Source organism: Schistocerca serialis, chromosome 8, assembly GCF_023864345.2.
Source record: "Schistocerca serialis cubense isolate TAMUIC-IGC-003099 chromosome 8, iqSchSeri2.2, whole genome shotgun sequence".
Lineage (NCBI taxonomy): Eukaryota > Metazoa > Arthropoda > Insecta > Orthoptera > Acrididae > Schistocerca > Schistocerca serialis.
In genome coordinates, this window is record NC_064645.1 from 435810841 (window position 1) to 435837675 (window position 26835).

At 44.0% G+C, this 26835-nt stretch overlaps 1 protein-coding gene across 1 annotated transcript in view; it reads left to right on the plus strand.

Moving 5' to 3' along the window:
- The first annotated feature begins 2287 nt into the window (after positions 1-2287).
- The window catches only part of LOC126416232 (peptidyl-prolyl cis-trans isomerase Fkbp12), a 45453-nt gene continuing 20905 nt past the window's right edge, over positions 2288-26835 (plus strand). Inside the window, exons 1-3 of the mRNA XM_050083840.1 lie at positions 2288-2508; positions 13921-13968; positions 26449-26561. Of these exons, the coding sequence (XP_049939797.1) occupies positions 2472-2508; positions 13921-13968; positions 26449-26561 (198 nt within the window). The 5' untranslated portion in view covers positions 2288-2471. The remainder of the gene's footprint in view (positions 2509-13920; positions 13969-26448; positions 26562-26835) is intronic.

Genomic DNA, 26835 nt, shown 5'->3' on the forward strand with positions numbered 1-26835 from the left:
TGCAGTCAAAATTGCAAAAATTTAACCAAAAGCTAAAACAATGAAAAATTCCCGGTTTTCTCCCGGATGAAAAAATTCCCGGGTTTTCCCCGGGTCGTATACACCGTGATTAGTGGTAAATTGTCTAGGGTAATCTATTTGTTAAGGCGATTAATGCACTGTGTACCTAAAAATTATGTTTGAGTATCTTACTATTCATTTTTCCAAAATATCCTATGGTATTATTTTATGGGGAAACTCCACTTGTGTGCAAGATATACTATTGCTGCAAAAGAAAGCTATTAGGATAATTACAGGCTCGCCATACAAGGCTCATTATAAACCTTTGTTTACTCAACAAAAAATCATGACAGTAATAAACCTATATATTTATTATGTTTAAATCAACAGAAAAAAGAACTTACCTAAAGTACAATGCAGGGCAAATATACATTGTTACAACACTAGGACAGACAGCTCTATCCATACGCCCTACCACAGACTGTCAAAATCAGGTAAGTTATGAACTTATGGGCCACAAATTATTTAACAAACTTCCACAAGCTATACAAAATTTACCAGAGCAACAATACAAACAAACACTTTATGAATGGTTAGTTGTAAACCCATTCTACAATATAAAGGATTTCATGACATGTAATATTAAACTGATTTGTATTATGTGTATGACTTTGTCTATTGCTGTATTGGCTTAAAGACAATAAAATTATTATTATTATTATTATTATGTATGCAAAACAGAATCCTAATCTTTTCAGTATTTCGTTAACACATGTTTGAAAAATGTCAGATTCATAATTTAACAGGCATGAATCCGGAGTATGGTTTGGGGGGGGGGATATCACAGCATCCTTCATCCCCCCACCCCCACCCCAAAAATGATTTGTTGTCATTGCCACTTTTAACATACCACAGTTGCCTAGGATTTAACAATAACACTTATAAATGTTTCAATATAATAATAGTACTTAGTACATTGCTTTAGCATTAATTACAAGAATAATAATTTACATGATATAAATCCAGGTGTTTACGCACCATTATCAGTATTTCACTTAGCACTATAACTTTCAACACAGGTCTGAGGACTAAGGCTATGGCATCATGTAATAAGAGGAACGCTCTTTCCTTCAGTTATTTCCGACTATGCTTGTGATTGCTTGTCTTTTTGTTATTTTTATTCCTAGCGGAAGGTCTTTCCCTTTCCGACTTGCGTTGCTAACCTCCTTTGGTTTGCCAGGTTTATGTGTGGAGTAGGGTTTGTTGCTTATACAGTAGTTTTGTCTAGGCCGTGAACGGGCACCTGTACCAGTCTGGAATACTCTCTGGAGTTGGTCAGCTCACCTGTGTGTTAGCTCTCAATTGGGCAACTGAAGTGGCCACCATTAAACATTATTTGTAATTTTCTAGAACTCCTTGTCATTTTTTGGCGGTTATCATGTTAACCTTTTCTTCGAAAATTATATAATGAAGATTAAAAAAATTATATGCGTAAAAATACAAACGTTTCATAAGTGTCGTTCATGAGCTGGGGGTGTCATGACCCCAATAACGCCTCCCTCCCTCTAGCGTCACGCCTGATGCTTAATTGAATTTACATAAAATTATATCCTTATAGGGCAAATGGAGTAGTAATAATTGCTTGTTCTTGTTCATCATATTCCACAGCTGAGATCTGGTGATAGGCTTTTAAGCATGGAGGTAAGAATAGCTTACCTCCATGCTTTTAAGAGGGCTGTCATAGATAGTATTGTCTTTCGTAATGAGTATTCGTGGAACTGCAGAGCAGCCTGGGTGGGTGCAATAATTTAGACGCGATAATTAACACAAAGACATAAATGTTATGATCACTGCCTTGGCAACAGCCATATTTGGTAGTTAATAATGAATGAAAGAAATTAACTGCGATCGTGGTGACATCGGTTACACTTTAACCTTCCTTCGTTCGCTTGCTGTAGTGCAAATGATGGTACATTTATTGACGATGGTATTGGATGTTAACTTTGACTATAGTGAAGTAAGTCCAGACCGGATACCGTGAATAGAAGTCACAAAATTTAAATTTGAAACGCGCGGCTCTACAGTAACAGTTCTCAGCAAGTGAATCCCTGATAAACAGTACCTTTGCTACTAGTGAACTCAAGCTGCATAATAAATTAGAATTAATTTACGTTTGGCTGCAATATTAATTGATTATTATTCTTCACAAATTATTTTCATCTCTAAGTAAGTACATGAAAGCTTCGCTAACGACATCTTGTTAATAAAAATATCGTGACCCAAAATGTACCTTGAAAGCGCCATTTTCAGCGTATTGTCTAAAAGGCAAGAAGCACGAACAGTTAGTCGCTGCAGCTGCAGGTGTATTGAAGTGGTGGTGCTATAGCCTGCTTTGCACTCGGTACAGCATCCAGCTGTACTCTAGTCTACATTAATTGTAATAGTTGCGTACTGTGAGAGGCATTTCTAAAATGGGCGTGGAAGTAGAAGTAATTTCACCCGGCGATGGTAAGCAGAAAATGAAAATTTAGCTCTTAGGCTTTATACAATAGCCTACATTTCACTCGTTTTTCTGAATATAAGATTGTTTCTGTGCTGATCCAGAGGAAGACTCGCCTCACGACCATACGGTGATTATCAGTTATTCCAAGATTGTATGTTTCGTTCGCGTGTACTTCCCTGGATGAACGCAAAGTATTCTTAGAAGCTTTCAAAAAGTTAGTTCTTCAATGCATTTGATACAGTTAATAAATAGCGAAAGCTAATGGACCGTATTTGCTGTGACAAGAAGACAACTATATCTCCTTGTTATACTGAATGAAATTGGTTTCAGCAGTGGTGTTCACTATGGTAAATTGAGACATTTCGAGAGCTACATTCGTTTGCTTTATCTCGCGGAATACAGCAGAGTGATCCTCGAACTGTCTACCGTACATACGTGTATCTACAGGCCCCTCATTTACCTTATTAATTTTCAACGATCACAATATTTCTCAATGTAGTTCTTCCACAGATGAATTTATTTTTCGTGTGTCTGTGAATGGTTAACATGTTGCTCTCCATTAGCCTCGTAGTAATCTGTAGCTTTTGCTTTAGCTGTCCGTGCCAAACACCCGTCAGTCAAAACTAAGACACCGATTGTAAACTTCTTCGCACATGAGCAGCTTGGTTTTGGAAAAGCCTGTATGAAGTTTACTAAAAGCATTCCAGGCTTTTTTTTTTTAAAAAAGTATTCTGGTCTGTCTAGTTCTCTTCAACTGCACAATGTCTTCATTATACATTGTCCTAGTATAATCTTAATTCGTCAGCAGGTTTACTTTCTAACTAGTTAGCAACTTATTTTCATCAATTGTTCAAGTTTATCTGCACTGCAGACAAACAGTAGGGCCTGCAGTACCATCAGCAATACACGATTTAGGCATATTTCATTAACCAGTATCACTCTGTTACCAGTATAAAAATTTGAAAAATAATTGCCCTGATGAAACTCTATAAACTTGTAATGTTGAAATTTCAGTAAATCTGTGGCTAAAACGAGGTGACTCCTGCTCACTTATGAAAACACAACATAGGCCTACTTCTTGTAATAATGATACTCCAGGTTTTATAAGGTCCTGGAACAAAACTAAATTTTAATCAGTGTTGAATCAGGTGTTGGTGTATTCCAGGTGATGTAGCTTATGGCTGCTTCCTTGCTACAGTGCATATTAATTCATGAATGGTGCTTCAGACTAAATGTTTGTTCTTTTTGACTTGCAGATCCTTTTTGTGTGAATTAACAAATGCAGTTTCTAAATCTATTACATTTGAGAACAGGAGGGTAGTAAATAAGTGAAAAATTGAGAAATTTAGGAAATTGCTCAAAGACATGGACTGGATAGATGTTTACAATAGGCTGGACTCAAATGGAAGACAAAGCATTCTTTAATAAAGTTGCCTCCACTTTTGAAAATTGTTTTCCCTTAAAGGTAACTCAAATCATACGGAACTGTGGATTAGGCCTACACAAGGAATAAAGATATCATCATCATCATCATCATTTAAGACTGATTATGCCTTTCAGCGTTCAGTCTGGAGCATAGCCCCCCTTATAAAATTCCTCCATGACCCCCTATTCACTGCTAACATTGGTGCCTCTTCTGATGTTAAGCCTATTACTTCAAAATCATTCTTAGCCGAATCCAGGTACCTTCTCCTTGGTCTGCCCCGACTCCTCCTACCCTCTACTGCTGAAACCATGAGTCTCTTGGGTAACCTTGCTTCTCCCACGCGTGTAACATGACCCCACCATCTAAGCCTGTTCGCGCTGACTGCTACAGCTATAGAGTTCATTCCCAGTTTTTCTTTGATTTCCTCATTGTGGACACCCTCCTGCCATTGTTCCCATCTACTAGTACCTGGAATCATCCTAGCTACTTTCATATCCGTAACCTCAACCTTGTTGATAAGGTAACCTGAATCCACCCAGCTTTCGCTCCCATACAACAAAGTTGGTCGAAAGATTGAACGGTGCACAGATAACTTAGTCTTGGTACTGACTTCCTTCTTGCAGAAGAGAGTAGATCATAGCTGAGCGCTCACTGCATTAGCTTTGCTACACCTATCATATGGGGCAAAAAGGAGACAGTGTGCACTATCTAGGAACAGCTCTAACGTTAGAATTGTGATGTATTACAAAGTATACTGCATATTGAACCAAGTAATCCATAAATCGAAGCAGCTTTATTATGAGAGAGACAATTGCATCAGGTAACAAAATAAAAACTGTATGGGATACTGTGAAGACACACAGCTGGAGGGGGGGGGGGGGGATGAAAGAGAGACGAGGGACAGATAGCTCTAGAAATAAATGAGACTTCGTTAACAAGTACATGTAGTGCTGCAAACCTCTTAAATAAGTACTTCTTTTCTGTTACTGACAGCTTGGGTTTAGCAGGTTTGGTGAACAGTGCAATGGAGTATCTAAGACCAGTCTTTAAAAATAACTTCAGTAAAATGGAAATGACACTCCTGTCTCCCAAAGAAAGTAGAATCCATCATAAAATCCTTAAAATCTTAAGTATTCCAGTTGGTATGATAATATGTCAACTAAGTTAATCAAAGAGTGCTCATGGGAGTTGAGTTCTATCTTAAGTTATTTGTGCAATCAATCTCTTATCAGCAGAACATTTCCAGACTGGCTAAAATATGCTGAAGTTAAGCTGCTTTATAAGATGGGGGATACAGAGACACCATCAAACTATCAACCAATTTCACTTTTGCCAGCTTTCTCAAAAATATTTGCAAAGGTTGTGTTCAAGCATCTCCTTAAGCATCTAACTGCAAATAATATATTGTCCAAGTCACAGTTTGGATTTCTGAAGGGTTCTGATGTAGAGAAAACTATTTACATTTACAGTGAGAATGTACTTAATTCATTAGATAATAAATTAGAGGCTACTGGCATTTTCTGTGATGTCAAAAGCCTTAGACTGTGTGAACCACAGCATTCTCTTAAGTAAATTAGAATATTATGGTGTCACCGGCAGTGCTGCGAAATGGTTTGAGTCTTTCCTATCTAACAGGAAACAAAGGGTGTTGTTGCGAAATACCTGTGTAGTAAGCAGTCTGTATTCATCTGACTGGTAATTAATTACATGTGGTTGTCCTCGAGGTTCCATCTTGGGTCCGTTGCTTTTTTTTTATGTGCATTAAAATTTCTCATCTGTTACATTTCCAGATGCTAAATTTGTTTTGTTTGTAGATGATATAAACATTGCAATAAGCAACAAGTCAAGTACATATTTATAAACAGCTGTTAATCAAATTTTCACTGACATTGATAAGTGGTTTAACACTAATTCACTGTCATTAAACTTTGAGAAAACCCACTATATGAAGTTCAGAACCTGTAAGAGGTTTCCTTCCAGCATGAGTATAACGTATGAAGACATGCAGATAGAAGAGCTTGGGAGTGTTAAATTTCTGGGATTACAACTCGATAAAAAATTCAGTTGGGAAGGCCATACCACGGAATTGCTTAAGCGCCTAAGCAAGTTTGTATTTGCCGTGAGGTTGATGTCAGATGTAAGAGATATAAATATAAAAAAAAAACCTTGCATACTTTTCCTATTTTCATTCTATTATGTCATATGGGATCATATTCTGGGGCAACTCATCAAACTGAGCAAAAGTTTTTATGGTGCAAAACCCTGTGATAAGAATCATTAGTGGTGTAAATTCAAGAATATCTCGTAGAAACCTGTTCAAGGAACTTCACGTTCTAACCACTGCTTCTCAGTGTGTTTATTCCTTAATGAAATATGTTGCAAATAATACATCTGTTTCCAACCAATAGCTCAATACATAGTATCAATACTAGGAATAAGAACAGTCTACATAAAGACGTAAAATCACTTACCTTGGTCCCCCCCCCAGGGGGCCACAGTACCTTTTGCGGGTACGTGTGTGGCGCGCATGGGGCCCTGAGCTATTGCAGTCTCATTCCTTTTTCCAGACTGCATTACCATCCCTGTTACTCACCTTCCCTGTCCTTGCTTCTTTCTCGCTGCCTTTCTCATGGTGGACTTCTTTATATCGGCCTGTCTACCCTCCTGGCTTTGTTTTGGTATGTGCTATTGTTTAGTTTGCTGTTTCCATCCCCTTTTCGGCGTTTTTGGTTCCCTTGGGATTTCATGTCCATTTCCAATGTTTCCCTCCAGTGTGGGCCATTTGGGGATGAACTCCCAACCTAGTTTCCATGGTGCAGGCTCCTCTCCCCCTCCCCTCCCTTTTCCCCTTGCACCCTGGCCCCCTTCCTGCTAGGTCACCAACACTGTAGCCAGTCCGTGTGGTGGGGCTGTTAAGTACCCACTTGGCTGAGCCCCCTGATAACATAGGGATCACACTCCTAGTACCTGAGCTGTTAAAGCCTCGTGTATGCTAAGGAGTTGATGCTGATCACTTTGGAGCATCAGAACTCCTGGTAATGGCCGCTGTGCCAGACTGCCCTTGTTGTGGCTGGGGGACGCCCATGCGTGAGGCCCTGGCTGGAGTGGGTGGTACTGGGGTAGGTGGAGTGGGTGGTACTGGGGTAGGTGGAGTGGGTGGTACTGGGGTAGGTGGAGTGGGTGGTACTGGGGTAGGTGGAGTGGGTGGTACTGGGGTAGGTGGAGTGGGTGGTACTGGGGTAGGTGGAGTGGGTGGTACTGGGGTAGGTGGAGTGGGTGGTACTGGGGTAGGTGGAGTGGGTGTTACTGGGGTAGGTGGAGTGGGTGTTACTGGGGTAGGTGGAGTGGGTGTTACTGGGGTAGGTGGAGTGGGTGTTACTGGGGTAGGTGGAGTGGGTGGTACTGGGGTAGGTGGAGTGGGTGGTACTGGGGTAGCTGGAGTGGGTGGTACTGGGGTAGACGCCTTGCACATGAAGCGACAAAAGCTTCAACATCTGGGCCATTCTGTGGCCGTCTCTAAGAGTGATAGAAGACATGACACTCCTTCTTCTGATCCTTAAGCCTTCCCCTCCCTGGCCACCCCCTGGGAAGAGGTCAAGCTCGCTGGCTTGGGTTGAAACCTTTCACTCAGTATCTGGTTTGTACCAGGACAGATGGTGAAAATTTTGCCATGACCAAGCCTTTGTTTTTCGTGGAGACGATTGAAGACAATTACGGCGAAGTGGAATCCATGAGTAAAATGCGGTCCGGTTCTTTGCTCATAAAGAAATCTTCTGCTGCCCAATTTGAAGCCCTGTGTGCTTGTGACCATCTCGGTGACATCCCAGTCTCCGTCGCACCCCACCAATCTTTGAACTCGGTACAGGGCATCATTTTCCACTGGAATCTTCTCCTCCAAACTGACGAGCTCTGTGCATACCTTGAGAGGGGAGGAGTTTGATTTTTCCATCGTGTACAGCAAGGCCCTAAAAACAGTTGCACTGATACAGGCACCTTTATCCTGGCCTTCGAGGGGGATACCCTCCCAGAGCAGGTCAAGGTGATGGTGTATCGGTGTGATGTAAAACCTTATGTTCCACCACCAGTGAGATGCTTTAAATGCTTACAGTTTGGCCACATGTTTTCCTGCTGCACCAATGATCCCCTCTGTGGTGACTGTGGGAGCCCCCTCTCCATGAGGGAAGTGCCTGTGTTTCCCTGCCAGTGTGCGTAAATTGTAATCCGCAGAATCCTACATGCTCCCCAGCATGCCCGGTGTATGTGAAAGAATGACGGATTCAAGAGTAAGAGACCTTAGACTGATTTGCCTACACTGAGGCTTGTCGGAAGTATGACCGGCTCCATCCCATGCCTGTAACTTCTACTTTTGCTTCAGTTACATCCATTCCCCCTCCTACCCCCTCCTCTTCCCAGCTCCGCCCCATTTGCCCCACACATTCCACCTCACCGCCTCTCTCTCTCTCTCTCTCTCTCTCTCTCTCTCTCTCTCTCTCTCTCTCTCTCTCTCTCTCTCTCTCCCCCCCCCCCCCCCCCCCCTCCCTCTCCCCCACTCCCCCTCCCCATCAGTACCCATACCCACCCCTTCGGATGCTGCTCGCCCTCTCCCACCGGAAAAGCGCTCCCCTTCTTCGGCAGCCGCTGGTACTGGAGCTCCCTCCCGGGACTCCTCTTCCCGGCAACCCCCTGAAAGGTGATCTGCAGCTCCACATCGGCCGTGCGATCTGCAGCTGGTGGGCACCAAGATTGCCATGGGTAATTCTGTACCTGACCTCACTGCAGTCTGCCCTTCTCTTCCTTCACAAGAGAAGCAGCAGAAACACAAGAAAAAGGGCATGTCCCCTCTGGTACCCCTTCAGGTGCCGCCTTCCCCTCCTCCAGCCAATGAACCAACAGTCTGACCCATCCTATATGGACATTACCCCATCCTTATCGGTGACGGATGGTGACTCGGTGGCGTGACCAGCTCCAGTCTGTTCACTTCCCTGTGTTTGGAGATTCCTGACTCCCCTCCCTGGCCAAGATCCTCTTTTCTCACCCTTTTATCACATTTTAGATTTGGTTAGTCTCCTTTTACAATAAACACTTTCACATTCTAGCGGTTGAATGCTTTTGAATAGCAGGTGGTCTTGCCTGTACTGCATCAGAGGTGGGATATTTCCTGCCTCTACCATAGCCTTGGGGTTGCCCACTTGCTGTTTTCCCTCCTTTTGTTTTCACCATTGAAAACATGACTGCACTTTCTCTTTTTTTAGCCTTTTACCTTTTATTGTTATGACTCTTTTGAGATGTAAATCCGTCCGAATGGACCACGTTTGAAACAAGGGACTGAGGACCTTGCTGTTTGGTCCCTTCAACCCCAATCAACCAACCAACCGTTCTCTTCCCATTTGGACACCAGCTTGAGAATACTCCAGTGGAATTGTAATGGATATTTGTGTAAACTCCTGGAGCTGCAGCTCTACTCTGCTGCTTTCATTGCTCTCCAGGAGACCCATTTTATCAGTTCTTGTTCACCTGCCCTTCGTGGGTGCCACACTATCTGTCAGAACCGAATTGGCCCCTTGCGGGCTTGTGGTGGTTTTTGCACCTTGGTCCGCAAGGACATTGTTAGTCAATGGGTTCCCCACCATACCACTCTGGAAGCAATTGCTGTCAGGGTCCTTGTGGCCACTCCAATCGCGATCTGTAATCTCTACCTCCTGCCTGACAGGCTGCCCACATCCCTTGTCCTAACCACCCTTCTTCAAAAACTCCCTTCCTGCTTCTAGGGGACTTTAATGCCCACAACCCTCTTTGGTATAGTCACACCACTACTGTCCTTGGAAGGACAGTTGTTTTTCTGGCAGGGCTTGACCTCTGTCTACTGAACACTGGCGCTCCCGCACACTTTAGTGTGGCACACGGCACTTTCTCTGCCATTGACCTCTCCATCTGCAGTCCCGGCCTTCTTCCCTCCATTCATGGGGTGTCCACGATGACTTATGTGACAACGATCATTACCTGGTTGTTTTGACCTTCCTTCAGTGTGTCTCACTCCTTCACCATCCCGGGTCTACACGGACTTTGACTGCTGCCATTCTGCCCGCAGCTGTTTCAGCCATCCCTTCTTGATGGACTCTGGAAATTGCTGTGGCCATAAGACTGCCGCCGTGCTCTTAAAACACTTAAAGTGGCACCCTTCTACTACTAACCTTCTGGCCTTTAAACACTTCCGTGCCCAGACCCGTTACCTAATCACATTTCAGAAACGGATTTGCTGGGAATGATGTGTGGCTACCATAGGACCGCACACACCCTCTTCACAAGTCTGGGTAAAACTCGGGCGAATTTTTTGCCGTCGTCCTCCCACGGTGTTGCAGGAATTTCTGTGCATGGTGTTGTCCGTACCCATCTGGACTTTGTCACAGAGCATTTCGCTCAACACTTTGCCCAAGCCTCTGCATTGACTCAGTATGTGCCCACATTACTCCTCCTGAAACAGCACTTGGAACGACTGCCTTTGTCTTTAGTTTTTCGCTGCTTGGAGGCTTATAATGCCCCATTTAGCGAGTGGGAATTTGCCAGCGGCCTCGCCCTTTGTCCCAGCACTGCTCCTGGACCGGATCAGATACATAACCAAATGCTCAAACACTTTATCAGTGACTGGCCACCGTCATATACTGACCCTTTTCAATCGTCTGTGGAGTGGGGGTATTTCCTACCCAGTGGCAGGAAAGCATTGTTATTCTGGTGTTGAAGCCTGGGATGCCACCTTTTCAGTTGGATAGCTACCGTCCAATTAGCCTTACCAACACCCTCTGCAAGCTCCTCTAACGCCTGGTGAGTTGGCGACTGATTTGGATCCTTGAATGCCGTGACCTTTTGTCACCAACTGAAAATGGTGTTTGCTGTGGCCCCTCTACAGAGGATAACTTGGTCCACGTGGAGTCTGCCATCCCGTCAACTTCTGCCCATCGGCAACATCTCACTGCAGTCTTCTTTGACCTGCATAAAGCCTGAGACACCACCTGGTGCCACCACATCCTCACTACCCTTCACAAATGGGGGGGCCTTTGTGGTGCTCTGCCCATTTTTATCCGTAACTTTCTACCTTGTCGCTCTTTCTCGGTCCAAGTTGGTTCCTCCTACAGCTCCCACAGCTCTGTCTTGATCTCTCCATCAATTCAAAGGATTATGTTTCTTGGACGCCCTTCACCACTAATTCTACTGTCTCCTCAGTTCAGTCCAGGGTTCAGAAGTGATTTATACTGATGGCTCCATGGTTGCTGGTCACACTGGTTATGCTTGCACCTATGCAAGACATACGGAACTTCGTTCCTTGCCAGATGGCTGTAGTGTTTTTACTGCACACTGGACCATGTCCGCTTCTGCTCAGGACTGTCCTTCACTATCTGTAGTGACTTCTTGAGCAGTTAGCTTCCCTCGCCACCTGTTGGTCCTCCTCTCCTTGATCAATGTGGATGCTCAGTGGTTTTCATTTAGACTCCCCGCCATGATGGGATCCCTGGCAATGAACTTGCCAGTCGACTGGCTAAATTGGCTACTAACAGGCCATCTCTTGCTATTGGCATTCCGGAAATATACCTTCGCTTGGCATTACATTGTCAGGTTTTGAGACTTTGGAACACAAAGTGGCACGCTTTTTTCACCGAACAAGCTCAGAGCGATAAAGGATTCTACACCTATGTGGTGGTCCTCCTTACGGGCCTCTCGTAAGGCCTCTATCATCCTTTGCCAGCTCCGCATTGGCCATACTTGGCTGACTCAGTTATCTCCTCTGTCGTGAGGACCCCCCCCCCCCCCCCCCCCCACCCCTCTCTGTCATTGTGTTGTGGATCCATGTTGACTGTGCTTCACCTCTTACCGGACGGTCTCCAACTTAGCTGCCCTGCGATGGACTTTTTAGCTTTCCTGACTCACTACCCCTGGCAGTAGCTGACAATGCCTCAGCGGCTGATCTAGTTTTAAGATTTCTTCGTGATGGGGTTTTTATCGCTTTATTTAAGGTAGGGACCTTCAACCTTATCCGTGGGTGGAGGGGATGGCAGGCCGTCTTGCTCTCCCCTTTGCCCCGATTGCACTGGCTTCGACTGGGCTTGGGGGTTAACCTCACCCTTTGCCTTCCCACTCCTTTCCTGATGGGATCTGTTTTGAGTGTCTATCTTGTCTACCTGTGCTTCTTCAGTCATGCCGCTGTCATTATTCACTTTCTTTCTTTCCTTCGTTTCTTCTTCTGCCCCCTCCCTTTATTCTTTGGCAATAGTTTGTAATTTTATTGCCATTGTAGTTCCCTCTTATAGTGTGAGGTTTTATCAGTTTTAGTTATTCCAAGGTCGGAGGGACTGATGACTGTGTAGTTTGGTCCCTTTCTCCAATCCAACCAACTTACCTTGGTCCAATAAGGGTTCCAATATTCAGGACCACACAATTTTCAATAAATTGCCAGCAACCATTAGAGACTTGGTTTCAGATCAAACACAGTTTAAACAGATGATATGGTTATAATAGAGGGAAACATTCCACGTAGGAAATATATATCTAAAAACAAAGATGATGTGACTTACCAAGTGAAAGTGCTGGCAGGTCGACAGACACACAAACAAACACAAACATACACACAAAATTCAAGCTTTCGCAACAAACTGTTGCCTCATCAGGAAAGAGGGAAGGAGAGGGGAAGACGAAAGGAAGTGGTTTTAAAGGAGAGGGTAAGGAGTCATTCCAATCCCGGGAGCGGAAAGACTTACCTTAGGGGGAAAAAAGGACAGGTATACACTCGCACACACGCACATATCCATCCACACATACAGACACAAGCAGACATATTTAAATATGTCTGCTTGTGTCTGTATGTGTGGATGGATATGTGCGTGTGTGCGAGTGTATACCTGTCCTTTTTTCCCCCTAAGGTAAGTCTTTCCGCTCCCGGGATTGGAATGACTCCTTACCCTCTCCTTTAAAACCACTTCCTTTCGTCTTCCCCTCTCCTTCCCTCTTTCCTGATGAGGCAACAGTTTGTTGCGAAAGCTTGAATTTTGTGTGTATGTTTGTGTTTGTTTGTGTGTCTGTCGACCTGCCAGCACTTTCACTTGGTAAGTCACATCATCTTTGTTTTTAGATATACAGTTTAAACAGACTTTGAAAGACTTTTCGAGATGCAACTCCTACTCCATAGATAAAGATCTTAACAGAGACTGTTAAGCCAGCTTAAGTAAAAATATCTGTTAGGTTTCAGTTTTTACAACACTTGGTCACAACAGTCAAGATTAGGTATTTTATGTATGAGAAATTTATTAATAGTGCATAACAGTGTTTCATTCTGACAGTGTGTTAATCCTGTGAATATTAGCTGTTCCAGTTTACTGCATTGTATTAACGTATTTCAACTATCTCCTGACAAATGATCTGGGTAGTAAGTATTATAATCAAATGTTTTATGTTTTACTTTGACATTTTCCACACCCACGAGAATCATCTTATTTTTTGGGTCTGTGGAATGAAAACTTAATCTAATCTAAACATTATTGGTCATTGAATGATATATTTCAAAGGCTGTGTGTTGACTTGATCTGCAGTTTTGAAAGATAAATAAACGGAGATCAGGGCTAAGTTGGATTCAGAAGTAACTGAGAGATGCCATTGGATGTTTGAGGATCATAAGATAAAGAGGGTTGTGAATTAACAGGGGTATGCCCAGCTGTTTTGTTGATTGGAGAAAGACATAGGGTGGAGGTTACTGGAGTATACTCCTGGAGATATTTAAAAATGGAAGATTTAAAGACAGGAGATAGATAAAGGATCTGTACACTAGAAAGTAATAGTAAGAAATGGTGTGGAGCCAGCAGTTAAAACTAGTATTGGATGAGGTGCTAGACAAGGGTGTTATTTGTCAATGCTTTTCAATATTTATGTTGAGATATTAACAAAGTAAGCATTAAGTGTGTTCATCATTAACATAATGGCAATTGACAAAAGAAACAAATTGTTGCAGGACAGACGTACCCCAAAACTGGCCAGACTGTGGTTGTTCACTACACAGGTATGTAAGGGTCTTTGTATACTTTCGTGTTATATGCTTTTTCTAGCTGCTGCAACTTGTGGCACTGCCTTAACACATGAGCAGTGTGTTTTGTTGCTTGGTCACCTGTAGCACTGCTCAACCACTCCAAATTTATGTTTACACTCCATAGGATTCCTGATTCCAAAACTAAAATACCGTATCTGGCATTTTTGTATTACAAATTGCATACTAAGGAAATGGCATGCTTAGATACACTGTTGCTTCAAAGAACTATTAAAAGGAGGTAATTTTTTGTGTAACTTCATGTAGTTGATATCAGATGTGATGCTTGTGTATAAACCTATTGTCTTCAGTCTCTCAGTTTGGTTTCAAATCGTACTAATTCTTTAATCTTGTACATCATGAATATTATGCTTTCTCTTACATAATGGTCATAAAATACCTCTAGAAAATGCTTAGTACAGTACTCTTGCTTGTGTTTTTGTGTTTGCAATTTTATATTGGAACTCCTTGCTGAAAAGTGCTGTTTTTATAAAGGTAGTGTTTGTGTTGTATGATTGTAATGCTTCATTTTATGTCTTGTACTTTGAGGCTAGGCATTTGTTTGCTTTTACTTCCAACAAACTTAAATGGTTTCAATATATAGACACTTAATGTGAAATGGATGAGCACTGGGAAAAGGTCTTCTGCAAGTATGTTGGCTTTGTGTGTGTGTGTGTGTGTGTGTGTGTGTGTGTGTGTGTGTGTGTGTGTGTGTGTGTTTGCTATCTCCTCCAAATCCCTGGATCACTTCCAACTGTATTTGGCACAGACAGCAGGCCTCAAAAGTATCAGTACTGTGGAGGTTTATAGCCTGCTAGCTCCTAATACAGGTGGGATCCGGGCAAAAACATCTTTTTTTTCAGCCCCTGGCATGAAGGCTGCTATGTATGACAGGCATATTGTAGGGGACCAGTATCGGCCTGTCAAATCCAATCTGCTGATCAGCCCACACATGTAGGGTAAATAAATGATTTTTCAAGGCCCTTACATGTAGGCAGCCCTACATGTCAAGTATGTTGTGGGAGTAACCTTGGTAAACTTTATAGAACTGTGTTGCAGGGGCTAGAGGTGCTGATGAACAAGAACAGAGACAAGTTGAGATGGATAATAGAGGGTATGGACAGAGTGAGGGAAGGAAGGGAAGGTGCATGGAACTGGTGGAAGTAGTAGAGGCATAATGAGAAGGTGGAAAAGGAACTGGGGAGACAGGAGGAAGACATGGTTAGAGGAAATGTGGAGGGACATAACGAGATTACTTGGAGCAATTGCCAGTATTGTGAGAAAACGAGCGTTGTTGTACATGCTCGTATAAGATGACGTAGGAAGTGCATGCTTGGTGTTTGCTCTGCTCATACACTTTTTGTCACATTTTCAGTGGAATTTAATGCATACTGGGGCATTATGTGACCATGTGCAGCACTGTTGCATGTTCCTCAGAGGGGACATGAGTTATTCTACTTAGTGCAGTTGTTTTATCATATTGTAGCCAGGTAAGGAATGCAAAATAAGGAATCAGTTCCTGGCATAATATTCATTTCAGAACTAGACTCTACAACTCAAAGTACCCTAATACTTTGCTTTATGGTGAGCTTAACATAATTTTTTTAATTCCTTATCTGCAATATTGTTATGTAGCATTCCCAATCAGGTTTACATGCACGCAGCACTGCAAAAAGAAAGTAAGAACAAATACTAATTTCTTGCAAAAATAAAAGGTGCTTGTGTACACAAAAACTAAGGATAATAAGTTATTTCATGATTATTTCCATATCTTTAAAAAATCAACAAGGTTATCTGTAAAGCCAAGAAACTCTTGACTGGCAGTTCATATTCTACTCTAGGAATAAATATAAATCCATGTGGGGAGTTACAATGATAAAACATTGTGGGCTCCCAGTCTATAATTTACCAAAAAATGGCATTCTGTGAATTATGATGTAAATTATAAAAAAATAATAGTGTTAAAACAAGTTGTGGTCGAACAGCATTATTTTTCACGGAAGGCTGATTTGTAAAATTCTGCTAAAGCATATTTGGGACAAAATATTTTATTAAATACTACTAACCAAATTTGCCTGCTTAGTCATCTTTAAGTGAATATTTATGTATGTTCATACATATACAGCATTACGAGACCTTACATTTTCTTGTAAAAGAAACTGAATGTCAGAGAAGGTTCAAAGAGCATCAGAATAATCGTAAACCGTACTAAAATGCATTATTCATCTTAAAGTGCACATTTGTATGTCCACATTCACATTGAAGTACTTCATATTAAGCTTTTCAGTCTCGTTTTTGGTATGCAACTGTTCTTGGAGTACCGCTATTGTAACATCTAATGTTTGATTCTTTATTATGGCATAATGTGATTCCTGCCAGAAAGTGAAAATGTGCACTTGAAATTGAGAGAACAATTGAAACTAGCCAATAGTGTGGAATGAAACATAGTTTCAAATAAACTGAATACCTATACAGAAAAGATTAAAAACAGCAATTTTTTTTAGCAAGCATATGAAAATCACGTCATTGATCTGCAAGACAATGAATGCTTGACTGCTAATAACATGGAAATAAAATTAGAAACCTGAAACTAACAAATTTTAGTCTTTCAAGATTATTTGAATGTATTTTAATTCACTTGATAGCTTCCAGCCATAGAAATCCATTTTGTTTTCATTTGCAGTGAGAGCCGTAAACAAAGAGAAAGTAGCAAAATCAAGTAACGTAAACACAGGTCACATGGAGACTATCCCTCACTATGTCTCGGAGTGCTCTGCACATGTAAGAATCGTGCAACTTTGGAGTGCTAGAAAACTTTCTTTGTGCAGGTTCTAGCTGCTTCTTGCTACTCATTGCATAAGCAACTGGCAGCCACACTGAGCAGCCAAAATAGGAGGTGGCTCTGCTTAAAAGCAGATTTCAGTTCTGTACATGCATGTGCATCCACTGGCAGCTGCTTAAATGACCTATTTACTTGTTCCAAGAACAAGAAGGTACCTCATACTTAATCCTGAGATATGCTGATAGTGATTTGTTCAGTTGTGGTAAGAGCTACATAGTTCTGCCCCCCCCCCCTCCTTTCCATTTATAGTAAAAATGCTTAATGTGCAACAAAATACTCATAAGATATTTGTCTGTCTAATAAGTCTAATTTATGTTGTACCTTGTTTCTATAGTTGATGGTGCATTACATATGACACTCATTAATACACAGCTAGGCTACTGATCAATCTTTTAAAACCTTTCTCACATACACATTTGTTAGGTTCTCCAACTCCCAAAGAGGTTGTCACCTAACCTAGACCTCAGGCTGTTCTACAAATCAATTACCATGACCATGATTTTTATAAGGGGCTATTACAATATCTTAGCCCAATCCTGAAAAGGGCTCTTTATTTAAACTTGTGGAGACATTTCAGTCAAATGTGAACTAAGCAAATTATTAGTTATATTACGAAGTCTGGGGCATTAAACTACAGAAAATTGAAATGAGTGATTTTATGGTCTAAACATTCCATTTATTCATTCAGATAATTGAGAGATCCCAGGAGAATGCTCAGCAATATGGAGCATGTCAAAATAATGTTATCACAGAGATAAAGTTATGGTAGTTTGGCATTGTAAATTAAGAGCATTAAATGTTGTAAAATGAGATTAATTTACCAAATAATTCAGGTGCTGAATTGTTGAAAGGCATGTAAACAAGGGTGAGAACTTTGTTAGCTTTCGGACAAATCCTTGTACAGAGCTGTAACCTGTTCATCTGCCCGTTCCTCACATCTGTTTTACGTATTTAGTAAATGTTTTCCTGTCGTGTGCCACCCAGTTTTACCTTCAGTATTCCTGTATAGTGTTTACTTATACTTACCACTCTGCAGTCATTTGCATTTCGCTTCCTCCCACTGCAGTAAAATCCCAACCCCAAAGGGACCTCTGTCCCATCTGTATTAGTCCCGAAAACTGCCACATACTGTTCCTTAAACGCTTTTTAGACCATTGAATTCTCCCAACAGCCTAACCATAAAAAAAATTTCCCTCTGTAGATGCCACCCCTCACAGCAACCCCCAAACTTTGATTCTGCCAATCTCTTAGCTCTCATTAAGTTGATACGTGGTGGTGGTGGTCACTCAACAGCATGGTTACCAAGAGTCAGAATGTCTTTTGATACTAGAGAAACAAATCCTTGTGGCACATGAATCCCCGAACCACCCAGTTCCCTTGTGACCCATTAAGCAAAACTGTGCAGAACCAACTCCCTAAACACTGTTGGAAGAAAAAATGCCCACATGAGCTACACTGGTGGCAATTTATTTAGTTTGAGCAGTGTGGTATTAAACTGTATGATTTATACGTTTAATCAAAGTGAGGGAGCTATCTGAGAGCTGCATTTAAAGAGATCCAACTTGTGAGTGCCCAAACAGATCTGCGTTTCACATAAAATTGGTTGTACACTTTGTAATGTCATTTGTTACTGTGTAATGATGCAAATTAGCAATTTTGTAAAAGGTAGTGATGCCATGATATTACATGGAATGGAACTGACAAAATTGTTGTTTGGGTTAGGCAAGGAAGGAAAAAGATAGCTTCTGATAAGACCTATTAACCTGGTCTGTTAATGTGGCATCAATGGAAGACTTCGTTATGGATGTTACATATGGCATTGTCAAGGTTTTTTAGAAAGCCTTAGATTGAGCAATTTAAATAATACAGCAGTAAATGAGGATGATTAGAGAGCTGTGTTGGTGTCAGTGACGGTATTGGTGCTCTTAAAACAGTGAAGTAGTGACAGTTCTCTTTAAACTTTGAGACAGAAGTGTCAGCTTCCACAACCGTTATTTACCAGTCAGGTAGGATAGTGTTTTGAAGATTTTGGGCAGTCCATAGTACTCAGTTCTACCCACAAGGAGTTTTGTATTGTCTGGAATACCTGTCAGGTATACCTTCGCAAAGAACTATCCACTTACTTTTACTTGCAGGTATTCCGGGTTTTATTCAGCAAAAGATTGATGACTTTGGCAAAGTGCCAAACTTGCTGCAGCTGTTACTCACTTTTGCAGTCAGTTAAATTTTAAGTATTCAGGTGGATATCGTAGCATATCAATGAAGTTAATCAAAGAGTGCTCATGTGAATTGAGTTCTATCTTAAGTTATTTGTGTAATCACTCTCTTATCAGCAGAACATTTCCAGACTGGCTAAAATATGCTGAAGTTAAGCCTCTTTATAAGAAAGGGGATAGACACACCATCAAACTATTGACCAATTTCACTTTTGCCGGCTTTCTCAAAAATGTTTGCAAGCATCTCCTTAAGCATCTGACTGCAAATAATATATTGTCCAAGTCACAGTTTGGATTTCTGAAGGGTTCTCATATAGAGAAATCTATTTACATTTACAGTGAGAATGTACTTAATTCATTAGATAATAAATTAGAGCCCCCCAGGGGGTCCACAACTCTTTCGTGGATACGTGCGTGGCGAGCACGGGGCCCCGAGCCATTGCAGCCTTCTTTCTCTCCCGGGCTGCATTTCCTTTCCCTTCCCCTCCTTTCCCCTCCATACCCCTTTCCCCTCGCCCTCTCCTCTCCTCTCCCTCTATTGGTGTCCTTGCTTATGTTGGCCCCCGCTATCCTCCTGGTTCTGTTGGTTTTACACTCTGGCTTTGTTGCGTAATCATCTCCTCCTTTTGGCATTCCTTGGTCCCCCTCTGGGGTTTGACCTCCATTCCAAAATTTATCTTCCGTAGTGTGAGCCATTTGGGGAAGAGCACCTTACCTAGTGTCTCCGACGTGTGCCCTCCTAGTATATTCCACCTTTTCTTCTACGTCGTTGTCTGATGCTAGGGTGCATAGCCAGCACGGTAGCCAGCCCGTGTGGTGGGGTCGCTATGTACCCTTTTGGTTGAGCCCCCTGAACACACAGGGATCACACTTCTGATACCTGAGCTGTGACCTCCTCATGCATGCCTTGGAGTGGTTGCTCGTCATCCTGGAGCATCGGAACTCCCGGCAATGGCCGCCGTGCCAGACGGCCCTTGCTGTGGCTGGGTGGCGCCCGTGAGGAGAGCCCCTGATCGGAGTGGGTGGTATCAGGGCGGACGCTATGCAGATGAAACGCATAAAGGTCCAAACCTCTGGCCGCTCTTCTGCGGCCGTCTCTCTGCGTGGTACTGATTCCTCAAGTGCTGCTTCTCTTGCCCCTTCGGCCTTCCCTTCCGTGGCTACCCCCTGGGAGGAGGGTCAGGCCCGTCGTCTAGGGGCAAAACCTTTACCCCGTTATCTAGTTTGCACCAGGTCTGATGGAGATACTTTCACCAGTGTCAAACCTTTATTCTTTGTGGAACACATTGAAGACAAGTTCGGCGAAGTGGACTCCCTGAGCAAGATGCGGTCGGGTTCATTACTGATAAAAACTGCTTCGGCTGCCCAATCTGCGGCCCTTTGTGCCTGTACCCATCTTGGCACAATTCCCGTGTCCATTACCCCTCACCAGTCTCTAAATATGGTACAAGGTGTGATTTTTCACAGAGACCTCATCCTTCAAACTGATGAGGAACTTCGGGACAATCTCGGACGGCGGGGTGTTCACTTTGTTCGGCGTGTTCAGAAGGGTCCTAAAGATAATTGTATTGATACTGGTGCCTTTATCCTGGCCTTTGAAGGGGATACCCTTCCTGAGAAAGTTAAGATTATGGTCTATCGCTGTGATGTGAAGCCGTACATCCCACCTCCTATGCGGTGTTTTAAGTGCTTGCGTTTTGGCCACATGTCTTCTCGCTGTACCCAGGACCCTCTCTGTGGTGACTGTGGACGTCCACTCCATGAGGGGAGTCCCTGTGTTCCCCCTCCTGTATGTGTAAATTGTCATGGTAGTCATTCTCCACGTTCAGCAGATTGCCCAGTCTATAAGAAAGAAAAAAAGATACAGGAGTATAAGTCTCTTGATCGTTTAAGCTACACAGAGGCCCGTAAGAAATATGCACGACTGCACCCTGTGTCCATGACATCTAGTTACGCCTTGGTTACATCTTCATCCCTTCCTCCCCCTTCCTTACCCCCGTCCCGGACCCCTCTCCTTCCCCCCTCCCCTGCGGCTCCCACACCTTCTCCTCTGGGCGCCGCTCCCCCTCCCCAGCCGGAGAAGTGTCCCACTCCTTCGGCGTCTGCCGGTCAAGGGCGCCTCTCCCGGGATGCCCCTTCCCGGCACCTTCCAGGTCAAAGGTCTGCTGCAGCGCGGCGACCGCGAGAGCCGCGGTCTATCGGCCCCCAGGTCGCCCGGTCTCTTTCTGTTCCTGATCTTGCTGCAGCTGGCTCCATTATGCCACACAGCCCTCCTCGAACTCAGCCTGAAAAGAAGAAGTAACATAAGTCCCGGGACAAAGAGCCTCTGGTGTCACCGGAGGTCCCTTCCCCGGCTTCACAACCGGATTCTGATCTGTCGTTTATGGATGTCGCCCCCTCCTTGTCGGTGACGGGTGGGGACCCGGCGGTATGACTGGATTTAGCGTGTTCAGCCCTCATTTAAACCATCGTTCTGTGGTTCTCCAATGGAATTGTAATGGCTACTATCGTCACCTTCCGGAATTGAAATCCCTTCTTTCGTCCTACTCAGCAGCTTGTGTGGTTCTCCAGGAATCTCATTTTACTGATGCTCACTCACCGACCCTCCGTGGGTTCCGTGTTTTCTGTCGAAATCGGGTCGGACCCTTGCGGGCTTCTGGTGGCGTTTGTACGTTGGTCCGTACAGACATTGCTAGCACGTGGATTCCTCTCCAAACTACATTGGAAGCAGTTGCTGTTAGGGTCCACTTAGACTCTGCAGTCACAGTATGCAATCTTTATCTCCCTCCTGACAGGACTCTTACACCTGCTGCCTTAACCACCCTTCTTCAGCAACTTCCTCCTCCCTTCCTCCTCCTTGGGGATTTTAATGCTCATCATCCTTTGTGGGGCAGTGCCTTTCCATCTAGACGAGGTCTTCTTATCGACCAATTTATTGCAGACCACGACCTGTGCCTTCTTAATGATGGCTCCCCTACTCATTTCAGTGCTGGTCATGGTACCTTTTCTGCCATTGATCTTTCTCTTTCTTCTCCCTCTCTCCTCCCTTCATTACACTGGTCGCCACACGACGACCTTTGTGATAGTGACCATTTCCCGTTGATTATCACGCTCCCTTCCCGCTCCCCGATGGAGAGGTTACCTCGTTGGTCTTTCCACCGCGCCGATTGGCCTCTATATACTGCACAGGTCGAGTTTTCTCCCTCTTTGTCGGGTTGTATTGATGACGTCCTACGTGACGTGTCTGACGCGATTGTTCGCGCTGCTAACCTTGCTGTCCCGCGCTCATCTGGACAATTTCGTCGTCGGCAAGTCCCGTGGTGGAGTACGGCCATTGCCATTGCCATCCGTGATCGCCGTCGAGCTTTGCAACAGTTTAAGAGGCACCCATCTGTAGCCAGCCTTTCTACCTTTAAGCGCCTTCGCGCTAAAGCCCGTTATTTAATCAAACAGAGCAAGCGGATATGTTGGGAACGATTCGTTTCTTCCCTTGGTTCCACTGTCCCTCTGTCACGGGTATGGGCTACACTTCGCTCTCTCCAAGGTTGCCATCGGCAGTCCACCCTCCCAGGCCTTCACCTCCCAGATGGCATTTGTACGGACCCATTAGTTCTCGCAGAACATCTTGCGACCCATTTTGCAGTGGCATCAGCGTCGGCCTCTTATCCAGCTGCTTTCCTTAATCAAAAACAGCAGGCTGAAGCTGTCACCTTATGTTTCACCACTTGTGAGTCAGAATCTTACAACGAACCTTTCACTGAATGGGAATTTCTTTCTGCTCTATCTGCTTCTCATGATACGGCTCCTGGCCCAGATTCCATTCATAACCAGCTGCTTCAACATCTCAGTGTTCCACAACGGCACCATCTTCTTCGGGTGTTTAACCGTATCTGGCTCCAGGGTGACTTCCCTTCTCAGTGGAGGGATAGCATTGTGGTTCCTGTCCTTAAGCCTGGTCAGAACCCCCTATCTGTTGACAGCTATCGGCCAATTAGTTTGACCAATGTTGGTTGTAAGTTACTTGAACGGCTGGTAGCCCGTCGGCTCACTTGGGTCCTCGAATCTCGGGATCTATTGTCCCCTTACCAGTGTGGCTTTCGAGAGGGACGATCTCCAATCGATCATTTGCTTCGCTTGGAATCCGCAGTTCGGCAGGCTTTTTCCCAGCGCCGCCATTTGGTTGCAGTGTTTTTTGACCTTCGCAAGGCCTATGACACGGCCTGGCGCCATCACATCTTACTAACCCTTCATCAGTGGGGTCTTCGGGGCCCACTCCCGATTTTTATCCGCCAGTTCCTGATCCATCGGTCATTCAGAGTTCGAGTTGGTACTGCTTTTAGTTCTCCACGGACCCAGGAGACGGGCATCCCACAGGGTTCTGTCTTGAGTGTCCTTCTTTTCCTCATTGCTATCGATGGACTTGTGGCCTCTGTCGGTCCCTTGGTCGCCCCTGCCCTGTATGTGGATGATTTCTGCATTTGGGTTAGTTCCTCCTCGATGCCATCTGCAGAACGGCAGCTCCAGGTGGCTATACGGCGTGCCTCTGCATGGACCCTCTCCCACGGGTTTCAATTCTCTCCTTTAAAATCGCGGGTGGTCCACTTCTGTCGCCGTACTACGGTCCACCCTGATCCAGAGCTCTATCTCGCTGCACAAAGATTGCCTGTGGTTCCACAGTTTCGTTTCCTAGGTCTTCTTTTCGACAACAAGCTCACTTGGCTGCCCCATATCAGACTCCTGAAGGTAGGATGTTTCCGTAAACTCAATGTCCTTCGCTTTCTTGCCCACTCCTCCTGGGGTGCGGACCGTTCCCTCCTCCTCCGTCTTTATCGTGCTCTAGTTCTGTCACGTTTGGACTATGGTTGTCAAGTTTATGGTTCAGCTGCTCCTTCCACGCTGCACGTGCTGGATCCAGTCCACCATCGTGGTATCCGTTTGGCCACCGGTGCCTTCCCTACTAGCCCTGTTGATAGTCTCCTGGTTGAAGCTGGGATCCCCCCTCTTTCTGTTCGGCGGTCCCAGCTTCTGGTGTCTTATGCCCTTACTATCCGTTCTTCTCCCGCTCATCCTTCCTATTCTATCCTATTCCCAGACCATGGACGTCGCCCGCCTGACTCCCGCCCTCGGGCGGGTTTACCGGTTGGGCTGCGCCTTGCGTCTCTTACCCGTGATTTTCGGCTTCCTTCTTTGTCCTGTCTTCCTCGCTCCCTCCCCTCCACCCCTCTTTGGTTAGTTCCTCGGCCTCGAATTCGGATGGATCTCTGCCGCGGTCCGAAAGATTCCATCCCCCCGGTGGTGTTCCGTTCCTTTTTCCGCCAAATTTTATGGGAGTTTCGGGATGCTGTTGTTTTTTACACTGATGGCTCTAAATCTGCTGATCATGTTGGGTATGCCTTCACGTCCTTTGTTGGAACGGAAAATCATCTACTGCCACCCTCATGTGGGGTGTTTACTGCGGAATTGATGGCAATTTCCCGGGCCCTTACCTTTATTAAACAATCCCAACACAACCGCGTTTTGTTATGTACGGACTCGATGAGTGGCCTTCTTGCTATTGACCGGTGTTTTTCACGCCATCCCTTGGTCTCTGCCATCCATGACCATCTCGCTGATCTTCACCGTGCTGCTTGTTCCATTGACTTCCTATGGGTCCCGGGCCATGTGGGTATCCCGGGTAATGAGCTCGCTGATCGTTTGGCTGGGGGAGCAGTTACTTACCCCCCGTTTTCTGTAACCCCTCCTGCAGCGGATTTACGGCTTCACATCAAATCCCACTTTGCACAGTCATGGGCCAATTCTTGGGGGGCTACTCCACTGTCTAATAAACTTCGTGCCATTAAGGTGAATACAGGCCCATAGCGTTCTTCCTTTAGCCTCTCCCGCAAGGACTCGACCACACTGTGTCGTCTCCGCATTGGCCATACCAGGCTGACCCATGGTTTCCTTTTGCGTGATGAGCCACCCCCGCTATGTGGTTGTGGAGCCTTCCAGTCAGTGGCCCACATTTTGGTTGAATGCCCCCTTCTTTTGGCTCTGCGTGCTAAGTACAGACTCCCCCACACTTTACCTTTGATGTTGGCTGACGATTCCCGGATGGTCTCTCTGGTTCTAGGTTTCCTCCGGGAGAGTGGTTTTTATTCTCAGTTTTAAAGTTTTTAATCTCCCTCTGGTGTTGGGGCAGGGCGGTGAGTGTTTGGGTGTCTCCCACTGTAGGCAGTGTTCAGAGATTCCCGATTCACCTCCCTGACCGGAATCCTCTTTTCTTTCCCTTTTACTCTGTTTTTACCCCTTCTTTTTAAGGCTTGGTTAGTTTTTCTATTCCCATACGTACTTTCTGCATTATAGCAGTTGTACCTTTTAAGTCACAGGTGGTCTTGCCTATGCTGTTTCAGCATAGTGTTGGGTTCGTTCTCTTGCCAACTTCCCTCATTTGTTTTTACTAATGACAACGTGACTGCCCTTTTATGTTTCCCCTTTATCCGTTTTATTTTTCTGACTATACTGAGATGTCCCGTTAGCAGAATGGAGTCTATTTGAAACAAGGGACTGATGACCTTGCTGTTTGGTCCCTTTAACCTCAAACAACCAACCAACCAACCAATAAATTAGAGGCTACTGGCATTTTCTGTGACGTGTCAAAAGCCTTAGACTGTGTGAACCACAGCATTCTCTTAAAGAATATTATGGTGTCACTGGCAGTGCTGCGAAATGGTTTGAGTCTTATCTATCTAACAGGAAACAAAGGGTGTCGTTGCGAAATACCTGTGCAGTAAGCAGTCTGTACTCACCTGACTGGTAATTAATTACATGTGGTTGTCCTCGAGATTCCATCTCGGGACATTTGCCTTTTCTTGTGTACATTAAAACTTCTGATCTGTTACATTTCCAGATGCTAAATTTGTTTTGTTTGTAGATGATACAAACATTGCAATAAGTGGCAAGTCAAGTACAGATTTAGAAACAGCTGTTAATCAAATTTTCATTGATGTTAAGTGGTTTAATGCTAATACACTGTCCTTAAACTTTGAGAAGACCCACTATATGCAGTTCAGAACCTGTAAGAGATTTCCTTCCAGCATGAGTATAACATATGAAGACATGTAGATCAAAGAGCTTGACAGTGTTAAATTTTTAGGATTACAACGTTCTAATAAATTCGGTTGGGAAGGCCATACCACAGAACTGCTTAAGCATCTAAACAAGTCTGTATTTGCCGTGAGATTGCACACCACATCATTATTTTAGAGGACAAAGTTGTCATCCGGTGTTATTAGGTTCAGTTGATCCGTTTTGTCAGGCACATATGACAACACAATAAAGGAAGAATATAATGTTAGTCAGATTGACATTTTATTTTGATATCATATTAAGAAATGACATTAACTTCTTATGTTACAGGTACACTAGAAAATGGTGTTAAATTTGATTCTTCGAGAGACAGAGGTGTACCATTCAAATTTCGATTAGGTAAAGGTGAAGTCATTAAAGGTTGGGATCAAGGTGTAGCACAGGTAAGTTGTTTTGTGGTTACTTACTACATATTTTGTTTTTGTAACATGTATTTCTATTTGTTGCTTTCCTCTGCTATTAATAACCTGGCAAAGTGAACTGGTTATCTGATGAGGGTGGCGGCACCGCTGTTTATGCCTGAGAAACAGGGAGAGGAGGTAGTTATAGCATACACTGCAGTGCTCTGTGAAGTGCCTATTTAGAATAAGAACAGTAATAGGATATACACTACATCTGGATTTTGATGATCAAGATGCTTCATAGGCAGTATCCATA